At 40.4% G+C, this 18,105-nt stretch overlaps 1 protein-coding gene across 15 annotated transcripts in view; it reads left to right on the top strand.

Moving 5' to 3' along the window:
- The window catches only part of DENND1A (DENN domain containing 1A), a 543,118-nt gene that overhangs the window by 341,312 nt on the left and 183,701 nt on the right, over window positions 1–18,105 (top strand). For all 15 annotated transcript variants that reach the window (XR_010130361.1, XM_031014509.3, XM_031014508.3 and 12 more), the window contains one exon: window positions 104–205. Coding sequence is in view for 14 of the 15 variants with exons in the window: in XM_031014509.3 (XP_030870369.2) it covers window positions 104–205 (102 nt within the window). In the remaining variant the exon portion in view is untranslated. The remainder of the gene's footprint in view (window positions 1–103; window positions 206–18,105) is intronic.

The raw sequence follows: 18,105 nt of genomic DNA, 5'->3' as shown, positions 1-18,105 counted from the left end.
ATGTCACTTTTCTTCTCTATGCCTCTTCCCCAGAGAAGGCAGGGGAAGTGTGTCTTGATGGCACCTCAATGACCTTCTCTTGTGGATTTTTTTCTCCTTGCAGAAAGTCAGAAACATGGCCCTGGATGATGTCGTGATCCTGAATGTGGACACCAACACCCTGGAAACCCCCTTCGATGACCTCCAGAGCCTCCCAAACGACGTGGTAGGTAATGAGCTCGCGAGGATCTCACTTCTTTGAGCTCCTGCAAAGGAAATGAACGTGACTTTGGGGAATGGGGAAGGAGGGGAAATAGCGAGGGTTTTCCTGTGACCTGAGAACTGCAGTTTGTTTCTCCATTGAAACCTTTGTCTCAGTGTAGAAAGTTGGAAGGTGGCCAGGCATGGTGGCTCACACCTGTAATCCCAGCACTTTGGGAGGCCAAGGCGGGTGGATCACCTGAGGTCAGGAGTTCGAGACCAGACTGGGCAACATGGGGAAACCCTGTTTCTACTAAAAATACAAAAATTAGCCAGGCATGGTGGTGCATGCCTGTAATCCCAGCTACTCGGGAGCTGAGGCAGGAGAATCACTTGAACCCGGGAGGTGGAGGTTGCATTGAGCTGAGATTGCGCCACTGCACTCCAGCCTGGGTGACAGAGCGAGACTCCATCTCAAAAAAATAAAAAAGAAATGGCCGGGCACAGTGGCTCACACCTGTAATCCCAGCACTTTGGGAGGCCAAGGCGGGCAGATCATGAGGTCAGGAAAGTGAGACCATCCTGGCTAACATGGTGAAACACAGTCTCTACTAAAAATACAAAAAATTAACTGAGCGTGGTGGCATGTGCCTGTAGTCCCAGCTACTCAGGAGGCTGAGGCAGGAGAATTGCTTGAACCCAGGAGGCAGAGGTTGCAGTGAGCTGAGATCGTGCCACTGCACTCCAGTCTGGGCGACAGAGCAAGACTCCATCTCAAAAAAAAAAAAAGAAAGTTAGAAGATGGTTTATTTCTTGAGTCTATTTTGACTTGAACTTTCATCAGAAAGACTGTGAAGTGACCTTAGTGTCCAGACCTCTCCTCTTCCTGTGGGAGTCTGAGGGTCTCGCCACCTCTCCCCAGCACGTTGCCACCTCTAGAGATCAGGGCAGCTCCCTCCAAGTAACACCACAGAAGGCAGCTGGCGGGGTTTTCAGTGTGAACGATTTGGGGTACTTCAAACCTACATTTTTTTCCTAGACCATCTAGAACATGGTAGAGTATCGGGTGGCAGTGCTGTCAGTGTGGCTGTGCACCCTCCGCATCGCGCTTTGTTGCCTCAGGTCTACACAGAATGTGGGTTCTATTGAGCAAAAAGTAGCTGGCTGCCGCATTTGCCATGCTAACATCTGCCTATACACCTGTCTTCTGTTGCTACTTGGAGCTGCCCTGTAGGCAGCTGTGTGAGGTAGACCCATTCTCCCCTTGTCCATGCCAGTGAGGATTGGGCCTCACCGGCAAGTGTGGTTTTGCTGTTTCTGCTTTGGCCTCCGTAGCTCTGCCTGCAAGAAGATCTATAGAGTTATCCTGACTTCCAGAGTGAAACGGGTTGTTGTTTCTGGCCATGTGGTGCTCATATGTGTCCTGGTCTGGGAAGTGTTTTACCTGGTGAGCATTGGTTCACCATCACTGCCAGAAGGCCCAGTGGCACCCTGTGGGTAGCTGTTCTGAAAGGATTGCTATTAGTTGATGAAGTCTTGCAGGATAATTTCTTTTTTTTTTTTTTGAAACAGTGTCTGGCTCTGTCACCCAGGCTGGAGTGCAGTGGCACTATCTTAGCTCACTGCAGCCTCTGCCTCCTGGGCTCAACTGATCCTCCTACCTCAGCCTCCCAAGTAGCTGGGACTGTAGGCACATGCCACCACACCCAGCTACGTTTTGTAGAGATGGAGTCTTGCTGTGTTGCCCAGACTGGTCTCATACTCCTGGGCTCAAGCAATCTGCCCATCTCAGCCTCCCTAAATGCTGGGATTACAAGCATGAGCCACTGTGCCCAGCCGTAACAGGATTTCAAACTTCTCTCCACCTAACTCACTGTGAGATTTTGGGGGAGTCATTTGTGCCCTACAGCAGTGCTCCACTTATAATTCAACGATGGCTGCCATTCACTGGCTCACTGCACTGAGCTCCCGTCATTGACCTCTCATTTACTCTTCATGCCACTCTGAGGATGGTCTTTTCCTTACTCCCGCTTGACCCACAGAGCTAGAGAGAGGAGGAGCCAAGGCATGAACTCAACCCCGTGGGTCTGCAGAGCCCACATGGCCCCTCTGCCCTACTAGGTGTCTTCTGTGTTTAGGATGTCATTCATCCTGAATGACAGTTAGTATTGTAGCCCTTTGGAACAGGTGATCTCCTTTCTGCAGAGAGGAGAGAACCTCAGAGAGCACGTGCCTTGCCTGAAATCCTATAGGTGATTAGGGGCACAGCTGAGATTGGACCCCCAGTCTGTGCTGCTTCTACTCTGTGTATCCCGCCTCCCTCTGAGGCAGCAAGAGATGACAGAACTTAGGAAAATTTAAAGTGTCAGACAGGCGTGAGGACCTGTGAGGTGTGAGAATCATGTCAGGACAGGGTAGTACATGGTTGGTACCTTAGGGCCTACTAGCTATAATTTGAGTTCTTTTGGTCCAAGGAATCTGAGGCTCCCGTCCCTGTTTCCTTTCAGTGGACAAGCACCTCTTGAAGCCATGGATATCTCAGGCGTGGACCAGGCAAATGCCTAGTGAATGTGGGAAGTGAACCTGAGGTCTGTTAGGTGCAGGAAATGGCCAAGGGCCCTGGGGCAGCATGAGATGAGTGACTGGCAGCTCAGAAACCATGGAGTGGACTGACTGGTCCCACCTGCACTGCTCTGACCCTGTGCTGGCACTGAGCAGCAAAGAGAAAGCAGATCTTCAAAGATTATATGCCAGTAAAGGAAACAGATATGTCAATTACATATCTATTACAGTATAGCATAATAGAGACCACGGGGAAATAGGAGTCGGGCACAGAAGGGCCCAGGAGAGAGAGTAACAAAATTTTGGGGAGGATAATGGAGTCTTTCTGAAGATGGCAAATTCCAAGATGCCTTTTAAATGACAAAATGAGGTAGCCTCAGGGAACCAAAGTAACTTGGGTGAGTTATTTTCCCTCTTTGAGCCTCAGTTTTCCACATTAAAAGAGGAGTACCAGGCTTGCTCTGAGGATTATTATGGCAAACAGCTATGGTAATGATTATCAAATGCTTGGCACAGTGCTTGCATGTTGTCAGCATTCAAGAAATGGTACCTGCATTTGTTTTTAATAAAATGGTTGCTGATAATTATAAGCAAGGTTGGAGGACAGTTAATAACCTCTATGTCCTGACAGTCTCAGCGTGCACAAATGGGACCTCCTATATGCAAGCTGGTTTGTAACAGGGTTGAGAATGTTCTACAGCAGTGGTTTCCAGCTTGGGCCTCTATACTCATTAAGGATTCTGAAGATTGTAATGGGGGGAGATGTGGTCTGTAAGGTATTTATTGTATTTCAATGGAATTCACAGCTTTGATTCTGTGATGCTACATGAGCTATCAAGAGGAGAAATCGTGCCCTGCCTGTCTTTGTGTCCCCTGCATTTGGCATAGGACCTGGTAATTTTAGTGTATCAGGCTATCCGTCGTTGACCTTAAAATCTCCCCTTTGGCCAAAGTTGTGTGTTTACTCTGACAGATTCTGCTTCTTAAACATTTGGTAAATCCACATCCTCTTCCTCATCCCTCCTAAACACCACCTAACCTAAGCTTTTATTTTCCTCCTGCATTATTACCAGCAGACTCAAGACTGGCTCATCTGACTCCAGCCTCATCCCTCGAATCTTTCCGCCTCATGCCCCAGAGTGACCTTTCTAAAAACATAAACTCCATTTCCCACCTAACTAAAACTATTCCATCAGTGAATGTAATTTTTCAAAAAAACATTTAAGGACAAAAAAATTCTCCTATAACTTCCCATTACCTAGAGATTCAAGGCAACTTCCCTTTGTTGGCTTTGAAATCAAACAGACCTGTTTTCACATCCTGGCTTCCTCACTTCATGTCCGTGTGATCTTGGGCAAAATTACTTAAGCTCTCTAAGACTTAATTTCCACATAAGGTTGTTTGAGAATTAAATGTAATATATATAATATATTTAAAACACATATCCTATCAGCACAATCGACAGTAGCTGATAATGATGAATTATGGACGTGAATTATGATCCGCAGGGCATTCAGCCCTCCTTCATGATACCCCCATGTTTTTGTTTCTCCATAGCTGTAGTTCTCTCTCCTCCCTGCTTTAAACTCTGTACTGTAGGTTTTTAGAACTGTTAATGGTTGTCCCAAATTTACATGTTGTTTCATAACTTCATACTTTGTATGCAGCATTTCTTTTGTCCCAGTGTCTTACCTCATCTATTAATCTCTCACTCATTCTTCAAGACCTGCTCTCAAGTATTTAATCACACACACACACAAACACATGCACACACACACACACACACAAACACACACAGAATCTTTTCTGACCTTCACGTAGATTTGACCATATCTTTCTCTATGTCCCCACAGCCCCTTGTGTACCTTGTGTAATTGTACTGATTTATTGCCCATTTCCCTTTTACTTCTCCGTTTTTTGGGGTAGCAGTAATTGAGTTTTATTCATCTTTGTTTTCCAAGAATCTAGCAGCCACTGAATAGATAGATGGAAGGATGGAAGGCACATATGGATTGGGTTATTATGGTAGATGAAATCTTGTAAAACATGGCATCTATGCTGGAAACTTTATTAAAAGAGGCTTGGGGCCAGACATGGTGGCTCATGCCTATAATCCCAGCATTTTGGGAGTCTGAGGCAGAAGAATTGCTTTAGGCCAAGAATTCAAGTTTGCAGTGAGCTGTGATTGCGCCACTGCTCTCCAGCCATGATAGAATAATTGGAACTGGATTAATCCTCCCACAATTTAAAACTCTGGACAAATGTGAAAACAGCTGTTTTCACATGTTGGACAACAGACAAGACAAGATTGTTATCCCTGAGTGAAAGGAAGCCAGTGAGGTGAGGCCTACTATCCCACTGGCTTTCTGCCTTGAGGCATTTTCTGGATACTGGTACTAGAAGGGGAATCCCCAGCAAAGCACAACAGTCTTGGGGAGCTGAAAGATTAAAGAACAGTTTGAAGGGGAGATGGTTTACATTTGCTAGTGAGAGTATCAGATAGGAGGGAGCTACTCAGCTGAAGAGCTCCAGAAACCTGAATTGACAAACCTGCTGAAGACTAATCTGCCCATATGTAGGGTAAAACTCCTGACAGGAAACTATAAGATGAACAGTTCTCAGAGCTCACACAAGTCTAGGAATCCTGCAGGTTCTGACCAACCAGAGTCAGAGATCTTGTTGGTCATTCAGGACAATGATAAGAGACACCAGTAGGGCATGACTTGATAGTACATCTAAATTAGCTATAAAGATCATTTTAGCCCTGCCCTGAAAGAGCTTAAAATTAAGCTTTGAGAGGCACAAGAGAGGGCTTTAGGGGTCCTAAAATGTGCTGGATTTTAATCTGAGTGCCAGTTACATGGGGGTGAGTTCGTCAAGCTGAGCACCAATAGTGTGTGCATTTTTATGTGTGTATGTTAAACTTCGATAAAAAGTTTTAAACAAACCTATTTCTTTTTAAAGAAGTCTTTAAAAGATCAATCTGATGTGCAAGAAATCTAACCTTGTGTCAAAATAAACTTCAACCCTCTTTAAAAGAAGGCAACACAATCCAATATTCGATAACATAACATTCACAGTATCTAACATCTTATTTTAAAAGTGCAAGACATGTTGAGAATGAGGAAAATGTCACCCCTAACAAGAGGAAAATTAGTCAATAGAAACAGACTCAGAAGTGACAGATATGATAGAACTAGCAGATAAAGACTTTAAAGTAGATTTTATGAAGACTATAAATATGTTCATGAATTTAAAGGAAGACCTGATTAAATGAAGGGAGAAATGGAAGATATTTAAAAATGAAAGGGAACATCTATAAGCAACAAATACACCTAGAATGAAAAAAAAATCACTTATGGGATTAAGAGGATATGAGATACCACTGAATAAAACATCAGTGAATTTGAAGATATAGCAATAAAAACTCCTCAATATGAAGCCAAGAAAGAAAAAAGACTGGAAAAAGTTAACAAAACTCAGTGATCCTATAGCATAATATCAAGAGGGCTAACATACTTGCAACTGGAGTCCCAGAAGGTAAGGAAGGTGAGGAAAGACAGAAAAAATATTTTAAAAGATTATAGCTGATTTTTTTTTCAATTTTGATGAAATTATACTCAGAGCTCCAAGAAGCTCAATAAACCTGAAACACAATGGACCCAAACAAAACCACACAAAGATACATTTTGATTAATTGCTCAAAACCAAGAAAAGCTTAAATTAGCCAGAGAGAAAAAGGTATGAGAAGTAATTATAGCAGACTTATTGCCAGAGACCATTTAAGGCAGAAGACAATGGAATGACATTTTTAAAGTAATGAAAGATAATTTTTATCAACCCAGAATTCTATATCCAGTGAAAATATCCTTCAAAAATGAAAGCACTGAGGCAGGTGGATCACCTGAGGTCAGGAGTTCAAGACCAGCCTGGCCAACATGGTGAAACCCCGTCTCTACAAAAATTAGCCAGTCATGATGGCGGGTGCCTGTAATCCCAGCTACTCAGGAGGCTGAGGTGGCAGAATCGCTTGAACCCAGGAGGCAGAGGTTTCAGTAAGCCGAGACTGCCCCACTGCACTCCAGCCTGGGAAACAGAGCTAGAATCCATCTCAAAAAAAAAAGGGCAAAACTAGGACTTTTTAAAACAGATACAAAATTGGAGAAATCATTGTCAGCAGACCTGCACTACAAAAGAAGTTATTCAGCTGGGAAAAATGATATTATAGGGAAATCTGAATTGTAAGGAAGTGAAGAGAACCACAGATAGTAAATATATGGATACATGTAAGAAATTTACTTTCTCATTTGTAATTTCTAAAAAAGTTAATTGAGTATTTCAAGTAAAAATAATACCAGTGGAGGTATTCTGCTGGTAATAATACCAGTAGGGGGTGGAGAATAGAAGTATTCTGTTTAAAGGTTGTTATGTTACCTGTATACAAAAACTGACATAATATTATTTGAAGGTAGACTGTATTAAGTTAGAGATTTATGTTGTAAACCTTACAAGGGCCACTAAGGGAGGAAAAAATAAGACAGAGATATATAGCTAATAAGCCAGTATTGAAGGTCCAAAACATTTTGTGGGGAAAGAGTAAACATGACAACGGATGGAACAAATAGAAAAGTTAGCAAGATGATAGATTTATTCAACTATGTTGGTTTTTACATTAAACATACATTGTCTAGTCACTCCAATTTACAGAGGTTATTATATAAAAAAGCAAGACCCAGTTGTATAATTTCTGTAAGAATTCTACTTTAAATATGAAGAGTCAAATAGATGAAAAGTAAAAGGATAAAAAAGATATACCAGCCAAATGCTGATCAAAAGAGAGTTGGGGGGCAGAGAAACAAATCATCCTTATACAAGTATACCAAATAATATTTGTAAATACTGTCCTGTCCAGAAGGGGCTTAATCGCCCCTTGCCCCTACTTGGGTGTGGGCTAGAATGTATTTATTCCTAAAAAACTGTGTGTGTAAAGAGAAAAAGAGTAACTTTAGTGGAGAAACTGGCAGACATCACCTTAACCAAACGATCAATTTTAACATCACCAGTGATGTCATGTGGATATCATATAACCACTGATGTGATGTAATGAGGATATTTCACTTCTGTGGTATTCTTTCCAAAAATCCACTCTAATCATGCAGAGACTTCTGAGAAATTCAAATTTGGGAACATTCTGCAACAGGGGTCTCCAACCCCTGGGCTGTGGATTGGTGCCAGTTCATGGCCTGTTCGGAACCCAGCCATACAGTAGGAGGTGAGCAGTGAGTGAGCATGACCACCTGAGCACTCTACCTCCTGTCAGATCAGCAGTGGCATTAGATTCTCAAAGGACCGTGAACCCTGTTGTGAACTTTGTATGCAAGGGATGTAGGTTGTGTGCTCCTTATGAGAATCTAATGCCTGATGATCTGAGGTGGAAGAGTTTCATCCCAAAACCATCCTCCCTTGCACCTCTCCACCACCCCCACCAGTCCATGAAAAGATTGTCTTCCATGAAACTGGTCCCTGGTGCCAAAAAGGTTGTGGGACTGCTGTTCTACAAAATATCTGACCAGCATTTCTCACAACTGTCAAGGTCATAACAAAGGAAAGACAAACTGTTCTAAACCAGAGGAGACTAGGGAGACATGACAACTAAATGCAATGTAGGATCCTGGATTGGATCTTGGGATAGAAAAATGGCATGAACGGAAAACTGATGAAATCACAATAAAGTCTGGAGTTTAGTTAATACTAATGTGCTATTGTTAGTTTCTTAGTTTTGACAAATGTGTGGTGGTAATCTAAGATATGCAAGCTTGTCCAACCCACCCCACTTTGTTGTGGCTGTTCTGTTTTGTTTTAGGCTTTTAGCAGCCCAAAGCCATAGCTTTTAGTTTCTCTCTCTAGTGATAAGTGGAAAAGAGGGATGAGGAAGAGGCTTTGCCGGCCCAACCAGAAACAAACTAAGAACCCATGACTGCATTCTCTCCCTTCAACACCCCTGTTTAGGGGAAACTGAAACTGGGTAAGGAGAATATGGGTCCTCTTTGTACTATCTTTGTAACTTTTCTGTAAATCTAAAAATATTTCAAAATGAAAGTTCATTTTAGAAAAAGAAGGGAGTATTATGAATAACTTTATGTCTACAATTTTGACAAATTAGGTAAAATGAACAAATTCCTTGAATTACAGAAAGTGACTCAAGAAGAAATAGAAAAATGGCACTATTTCTATTAAAGAATTTTAAATCTGTAAAACTTTCCCACAAAGAAAACCCTAGGCCCAGAGAGCCTCCCTGGTGAATTCTATCATATATTTAAGAAGAACTAATACAATCTTATCACCAACTTTTTCAAAAAACAGAAGTAAAAGGAAGATGTCTCATCTTATTTTATGAGGTCAGCTTTACCCCAACTTGAAAACCAGATAAATAATTTACAAAAAAAAAAAAAAAAAAGGAAACTACAGACCAATATAGATGCAAAAATCTTTAACAATATATTATCAAATTGAATCCAGCAATATATAAAAAAGGATAATAACCTTTTTAAAAGATGTGAATACAGGTTGGCTAAATATTTGAAAAACCATGTAATCTATTATATCAGTAAACTGAAAAGGAAAATAATAACAAGATATATGAAAAAAAATTTTAGGAAAAATTCGGCAGTATTCATGATAAGAACTCCTAGAAAATGAAGTATTCTCGCTGTGATAGAGAACATCTAGAAAAGACCTACAGCTCACATCATACTTAATGGTGAAAGACTGATTTCTTTCCCCCTGAGAATGAAAAAAAGGTATCTGCTCTTCTTATTTCTATTCAACATTGTACTGGAGGTTCCCACCAGTTCACTAAGACAGGGAAAAGAGGTAAAGCCTTAATGATTAGAAAGAAGTAAAATTCTCTTTACTCAGACAACTTGATCGTGTATATGGAAAATTCTAAGGAGTCTCATAAATGAATTTAGCAAGGGTGCAGGATAAAGTCAGTATACAAAAATCAAATGTATTTCTATATACTAGTAACAAGCAATTGAAAATGAGATTTTTTAAAGTACCATTTAAAATAGCATACAAAACACAAAATACTTAGGAATAAATTTAAGAAAATATGTTGAAAATTTGTATCCTGAAAGCTATGAAACATTTCTGAGAAAAAATTTAAAAGACCTAAATAAATGGAGAGCTATTCCATGTTTTGGATTGGAAGACTCAATATTTTTTTACTCAATATTTTTAAGATGTTAATTTTCCCTAAATTGATCTATAGATTCAATATAATCCCAACCCAAATTCCAGATGGCTTTCTTTTTGGTAAACTTCACAAGCTGATTCTAAAATGTATATGAATATGCAAAAGATCTAGAATAGCCAAAACAATGTTGAAAGAGAAGAACAAAGTTGTAGGACTTACATTACCTGTTTGCAAGACTCACTATAAAGTTACAGTAATCAAGACAGTGTAGAAAGACATATAAATCAATAGAACAAAATTAAGAGTCCAGAATTAGACCTACACATAAGTGGTCAATTGATTTTTCAACAAATATGCCAAAGTAATTCAGAAGGGAAAGAAGAGGGATCTTTTTTTGCAACAAATGTGCTGGAACAACTGGATATCTATATGGAAAAAAAAAGAAGCCTTGACTTTTACCTCATGCAAATATTAGCTCAAAATAGATTATAGACCTAAAAATAGAAGCAAAAACAATCAAATGACTAGAAAAAAAATATGAGAGGGAATCCTCATGAATTGGGGGTAGACAAAAATTTCTTAGGCCATAAAAAGCACACATCATAAATAAAAAAGTGATAAATTGGACGTCATGAAAGGTAAAAACTTATGCTCCCCAAAAGCATCATTTAAAAAATGAAGAGGCAAGCCACAGACAAAATAAGATAAAATATTCTTAACACTTATACCTAAAAAAGGACTTTTATCCAAAATATATTTAAAAATTCCAAAACTCAATAGCAAGAAGATAGCTCAATTAAAATGGGTAAAATATTTGAAGAAACACATCACAAAAAGATATTAAAATAGCCAATACACACATGAAAAGATACTCCACATCGTTAGTCATGAGGGTACAAATTAATGTCACAACAAGGTTCTACTGCATACCCACTGGTACGGCTAAAATGAAAAGGCTGAATTTCTTATAGATGTATATTTTAAACATATGTTTACTGTATGACCAGGCGATCCCACACCTAGGTATTTGCCCAAGAAAATGAAAACGTATGTATGTGTATGTTTTTAGCAACCCAAACCAGAAACAATACAGACGTCCCCCAACTGGTTAATATAAAAACAATCAGTGGTACACCCATAAAATAGAAGGCTACTCCACAATCAAGAAGAAGAAACTAACTACTGATCTATTCCACAAAATGGATGAATCTCAAATACATTAGAAGTGACAGAATCCAGTTATTTGACATTCTGGAACAGGCAAAACTCTAAAGCTAGAAACAGCTGAGTGGTTGCCAGGACTAAAAGTGGAACAAGGGAAATTTGGGGGATGATGGACTGTCTGTATCTTGATTGTGGTGATAGATATATGACTGCATGCATCTTTCAAAATTCTTAGAACTATTCACTAAAGATGGTGAATCTTAAGGTATGTAAATCATACCTCAATAAACCTGACTTTAAAATTATTTAAACACTGGCAACAACAAGTATTGTCAAAGATGTGGAAGCATTTATATGGAGCTTTCATCACGGCTGATGGGAGTACAATACGGTACAACCACTTTGGAAAACAGTTTGTCAATATCTCATGAAGTTAAACTTACGCCTACCATACAACCCAACAATCCCACACCTGGCTATTCACCCAAGAGAAATGAAACTATATCCAAACAGGCTTGTACATGAATGTTTATGGCAGCTCTATTCATAGAGAACAATAACTGAAAGTAACCGAAATGTCTTATCAAGTGGTAGATGGATAAATAATGTATTATATCCCTTATGTTTATGTATTTACTCAGTATTCTGTAGTAACAAACGTTTGATACACCAAGCAACATGAATGAATCTTAATTCACACTGAGCAAAAGAAACCAGACACACAGCACTGTAGGATTTCATTTATGTAAAATAGAAGAGAGAAAGCTAGTCTATAGTGGGTGAAAGCGGATCAGTGGTTGCCTTGGGCTGGGATGTAGGAGGCAGGGCCTGACTGCCAAGGGGCACCAACCAACCTTTTGTGGTGAAGGAACTGTTCTGTTTCTTGATTGTGGAGGTGGTTACACACGTGTAGACATTGGTCAAAACTCACTGGACTGTGCTTTTTAAGTGTATGCATTCTATTATATATCAGTTATGACTTAGTTAATTTTGAAAAGTAGCAGCCTTGGAAATTAATTTTAAAGGTGGAGTTCCAATATTAAGTAGCTTTTAGAACAACTCTGCTGATTTTTAGATGATTTATGTACATGAGCAAAGGGTAACTTTGGAGGCAGGATGGCTTGGCTTTGTGCTAGATGCCTAGACAATTTAGTCTCAAATGTATAATCTTGTCTGAGTTAGCTTTTTTTTACCCTAAAATAAAAAATGAGGTCGGCAAGGTTAATGCCTTATACCTTGCTATGTTCCATGAAAGTTGCCAAAGTAGTGTTTTCACTGACAATATTGCATTGTTCCCTAGCTATGGATTTTGGAGGAAAAATATGGCAAGAATACTCCTTCTTTTAGATCTAAAGGCCTGTTTACAGACTTCATGTTTATCTCAAGCCCTGGCCTTCTCCACGCCATATTTCTTCAAAGGCCCAGAACCCTCCGACTCTCGAGATATTCTACAGGGCTTGTAGGAACTGGTGTGTGATCTTTCCCTGTGAGTCAACAATGCATTTGATTCCAGAAGCGAGGGACTAGGCCTTTTTGTGGACTTGATACTTCTACCCTGTTAATGCATTTTCGTTAGTATTTTCTGATAGAGTGTTTATTCATTCAGCAGGCATTTCCTGAGCACCTACTATGTGCTAGGCTTTATACTGGGTATAATGAGTATGGAGGTGATTAAGACATAACCTTTATTCTCAGTGAGGTCCCAGGCTGGTTAGTAGAAAAGCTAATGCAGGCTGGACTGCCAGTCTTGCCCCCACTTCTCCAGTCCCCATCCATCCTCCAGGCTATAAACAAAGGTGTATTACAGAGCATGGAGACCACTCCCCAACTGAAAACCTTTAGTGGCGCCTCATTTTTCTCTTGGTGAAATTCAGACTCCATAATATGGGCCTTTGTAATCCACTTTCTGTCCATCTCTCCTACCTCATCTCTTGCCATTGCTCTTCTACCCATTTATACTTTTTGCTGACAGCTTTGCTTCCATACACAGGAGACTCTGGATGTTTCTAGTTCAGAGTCTTCCAGATGGGCAGATCTATAGCCACTTCAGGTATGGAGATTATTTGTTCATTATTCATTTAGCCAAAGTTTTTTGGGTGTATGCTCAGTGTATTGAGCCATGGGGACATGGAAACACTTGAGAAACAGTCATCCTTCCTGGAAAGGAGCGATGAGCACACTGGGGGATGAGAATTGAATGCATGGAAGTTGGAGGTGTGAACCAGGAATTAACAGTTTATTATGGCTAGAACATAGGGTGTATGGTTGGGAGGGACAAAAGATGAGACCCAAATAGATAGGAGGGACCAGATTGGGAATGGTCACAAAAACAAGTTTGGACTTCAAGTTTGGGGCAGTGGGACATCTACTAAGGTGATTAAGCCAGGGAATGATGTGATAAAATTCATGCTACCAGGAGTCCCAGACTAAGGGTCGAGTGTTGGATCCCACCTCTTGCTGCTTTGCTGGTTGCTAGAATCTGACCAAAGCTTTCCCCCACCCCACATCTACTGATATTGGACTTGGGGTTAGGGGACTGTGTGCTAGAGAGAATTCTTAGTATCACCTGTGACCAGCATCCAGTCATTCATCCCTTGTGCTTTTCAGGAGTTGTTTGTCCATCCCTGTTCTGTCTTGGGCCACTTGGCGACACTGTCCATGCTGTGACTTTTAAATTTCATTCATTCAGGAAGGGAGCATCGTGATCCAGTGAGCCTTGCCCTAAGCGTGTGTGTATGATTTGTCAACGATCGAGGATTTTATGGGAGTTTATGGGACTTCATTAAAGATGCTGGAGCAGGAGCACTGTGGGACATCAGAAGAGACCTCAGCAATAAACCACAATTCCAAGCTTTGGAATGCAGTAAATGTTTAAGAGACTTCCTTCCTTTCATTACTGAATTTTACTTTACTTTCATACCAGTAAAGAGTTGCGTTTTATTGGTTGAAATTTCTTGATTCTGTTTTTCCCAGGTCTGTTTAAAAGCTACATTTTATCTTTGAGGATGTTTGGCTCGTGGTGGAGGAAGTGCTGCCAGTGAATTCAATTAACTGGCAGAGCTCACAGATATTGTACACGGATTTCTTTTTTTTCTTCTTTTTCACAACTGCTACATAAACACAGCTGGGTTTAATATTTGTCGTAACAAAGATTTAACTTGAATCATTTTACCCCGGGTAATTAATGCTTGGAATCTTGGCTACTTTTTCGTTCGTTTGTAATCCTCTGCATTTCTTTACTCTAGCTATCTAGATAATGAAGTGTGCTCCTCTAGGTCTTTGCCCTGCCTTAAAACTGCTTAATATTTGGCCGTTCCCACTAGAGAGCAGATGCTTTTCTTTGCAAGAATTGAATTTCTGTCAGCTCTTTTATGCATCATGTGTTTGGAACTGTAAGTGGATCAAGTTGTTCATCACAGCGGGGACACTGTGAAACACATCTATTATACACACTTCCCACCCCCCTTCCTGTTTTTTTTTTTTTTCCTCCCCTGAAGAGGTGGAGATGCCCGGATCCCCTTGGGAGATATCTCGCTCTGTGTGGATGTATCCGTGTGATCCACCATGAATCCGGCCTGGCCACATCCCTAAGCAGGGAAATCTATATCCATTCAGCCCAGGATTGTGGCTGAGACAAACCCCACTTTTATCTTTGTAAACACCAAGCTCTTCATTAACTCCCAAATACACACCAAGTTTGGGTCACTAAATAAATCCACTAGGCTCAGCATAATGAGTGACATTTCAGTAATTGATGCCCTAGAATATGTTAATTGTGAACCCATGATTCTTTTCGATGCTAAAATAAAGGCTTGGGTAGTTTTGGCTTTGGAGTTGAGCTAGCGCAGAAGAATAGTCACCATCGATTAGGCCCCTACTGTGTGCCAGGCACTGTACTAGGGGATTTGAAAATCTTGACATTTAATCTACATAAGAATCCTGCAAAAAAAAGAAGGGGAGGGTACTTTATCCCCTTTTTATAGATGAAGAAAAGGGGCCAAGTAACTTGCCTAGGGGCATCCAGATAATAGCCAGGAGGAGAGCCAGAATTTGAACTCAGGTCTGTCTGAGCCCAGAGTAAATCCATATACTGTAAAGTGTGGTCCCCTCATGCCTAGAGTTCACTAGAATATATTCATCCATTGATCAATCAAGACATTGATTTATTATACATGTTTATGACATGCTGCCATTGCTCCATCTGAGTTGTCTCATTCCATGTCAGGTCTGAAGTTTGGTTGGCATTTGTGAACACCTTTGTACTCATCTAAATCTGAACTGGTGGTGACTGGAATAGTTTTAGTTTTGCTTTTCTCTCAAAGCTCAGTGCAAATACAACCCAAGTGCCCCAAGCAACCTACTGTTTTCTTAGAGTTTTGTGAATTTCAATTTCTAGCTGTGAACTGATGGTTAAAATTTCTAAACCTCTGTGGTTTAGTTTGTTAACACGGCTTTAGGGAAGCAGGCATCTTGGTGGCATTCCTGCTGTGATATGCTCATCTTTTGGGCCTCAGATAGTGGCTCTGAGGGCAGAAGTGCATTTTGGTTCATTTTTAATATATGTCATTCAATTTGCCAGAGTCATTGTGGGACATTCACATGTCTGACTGAGATACTGCTGATCTGTAGAATTAATTATAGTTAAATGGAAAGGTGGCTTTTGCTCATGAAGAAAGTCGTTAATCTCTTGATAAACATTTTTAATTATGATTAACTTTAGTCTTCCTCCAAATACTTTCCATTAGAAAAGGCATTAATGTTCTGGTTCATTAGAAATAGAGCAATCCTTTTATTTTTGGTTTGCAGTCCATTTTGTTCTTGAAAGATATTGGTCCACTTTTTTTTAAAAAAATTGCTGGATGTTGTGTTGTAAAAAACATAAGTTTCCTTTTGCAAGTGCATATCAGTTTTTTCAAAGGTAACTTACACTTTAATTTTGTGTGTTGTGTTTGCAAGAGAATGCTTCTTGGTTTATTCATGTTGACAACTGAAAAGCCTTAGACCTAATTAAAAGAATTTCCATGAGCACCTTTACTGAACCATTTCATTACGCGGCACTGCACAGATTGCATTGTGAAACATGGTGATAGTTTAAATCTGACCTTTAAACCTGAACTGCCAGAAGTATGGGGAGAAAACCCTTCTTTGAAAACACTCCCCGGATAAATATATGTGTGTGTATGTGTGTGCATACATGCCTGCACATATTTGGTTAGAAGCAATCTTTTTATGGAATGACTACCTAATAATATAAATACACATTTACTTTGAGCTCAGATCTTGTAGTCTCCTGTAGCTTGGGTAGGATTTTCTAGCTACATTAATTGTGTGTGTGTGTGTTTGTGTGTGTGTGTGTGTGTGTGTAGTGTGTTAAAGCTAAGTTGTTGTATAAGGAAAACAAAGATAATTTCACTTACTCTGGGCCAACAAAAAAAAGTATTTGGAGGAAGGTAAGGTTTACAAATAGAAAAACACAAAAGTCTTCACTACTGTGTGTTTCAGTTTCAAATGGTGAGATACTCAGATTAATCTCATGGGGAGAGGGCTGGAGTGTATATGTGTGGGCAAGACTCCTCCTGAGCTTTATTTGGCAGATAGTGGAAACAGGCCTTTTTTGGTTTTGTTTTAAAATTGCACTTTTTTACTCCAAGGATGTCATTCTAAGGATTTGATAGCTTATTCATGGGATGCTCAGCAGAGCCACTATAGCACATAACGAAGTAGCCATTCACATAATGATAATTGATGCTTTTGTCTGACAAAAAGCTGCCTGGAATTCTAACTCTTGCCACTAACTTTCTGACGTATACACAGCCCACAAGTTGTCAGGGGAGAGGGAGGAAGCAGAGACCCGGGCTCGTAGGGTCATAGCCAGCTCCAGCATGGAGCTCCACATAAATAGCACAGCCCTCACTCCCCCATGGAGAACCAGGATCTTTGAGGGGAAAATGGGATGCAGAAGAAGCAATTAAAGCCAACTGAGGTCAAGGTACAACCATGTTCTCAAGAAAGAAGCAGAAAAGCAAGGAATGAGAGGAAACAATAATGGAGATATATTAAATCAGGGAAAAAATAAACCAGTATCATGGACATATCTAATTTGGTGGTCTAAGAAACCCTGGCAGCAGTGAGAATCAATGGACTAGCACAGACTCTGGAGTAAGACAGACTTGGACTTGGCTTTGGCTTCTGCCCTTGCCTTACTGTCAGTGTGATGTGGAACTGGGTCTCACTTTCCTTATCTGTGTAGTGGGGATAGCTGTGCCTACCTAGGCCATTTGTTCTGAAGTTTTAATACAATACTGGATATGAAAATACTTGTCATGTCATTTGGGAACTAGTAGGGTGCTTGATAAATACTGGTTTCTGTTCCTTTCTCCTGATAAATTTCTTGTTCTTACAGAAACTATTCCTGGGAAAGAGACTAGGGTGTTATTGCTTTGACATATTAAGACTTTTTGTTTTGAATTTGAGGCAAGAACTAAGGAAGGCATAGGTAGATATGCTTATGTAATGGAAGTGACAATTTGCCATTTCTCATTGCCAGTGTGAAAGTGGCAGAGGGAGCCAATGTTTTTGTGCCCCTGAGGATGGGAAAACAAGTCACTAATCCTTTCTCCCCTCTCCAGACGCACACATTCCCTATGGGATTTTAGAAAAAAGCCTTGATGCCTACTTTATCCAGGTAAGGAAGAATTAATCAACTTGCCTTAGTCCTTAAAGGGGGGAGGAAAATGTGACTCTGTTGCCCCTCCACACCTGCTGCTGTGTGTCTAATTTGTAATAATAATCATAAAAAATCTTTCAACTCCAACTGTGACACCCAGCAGTTAATGCAACTCCCAGGAAAGAGAAGCAGTACCTGCACAGACTAACTTGAGCCAGGCTTTTAGAACTGTACCTCTCAATGAGGTGAGCCAGCACTGAGGGTGGACATGGTTCCTGCCTTCCTAGACTGGTCAGTCTAATAGAAGAGACAGACATTAGGCCGGGTGCGGTGG

The sequence above is a fragment of the Gorilla gorilla genome, chromosome 13, assembly GCF_029281585.2.
Source record: "Gorilla gorilla gorilla isolate KB3781 chromosome 13, NHGRI_mGorGor1-v2.1_pri, whole genome shotgun sequence".
Lineage (NCBI taxonomy): Eukaryota > Metazoa > Chordata > Mammalia > Primates > Hominidae > Gorilla > Gorilla gorilla.
Note: the sequence above shows the minus strand (reverse complement) of the source record. Positions and strands in the feature narration are given on the sequence as shown.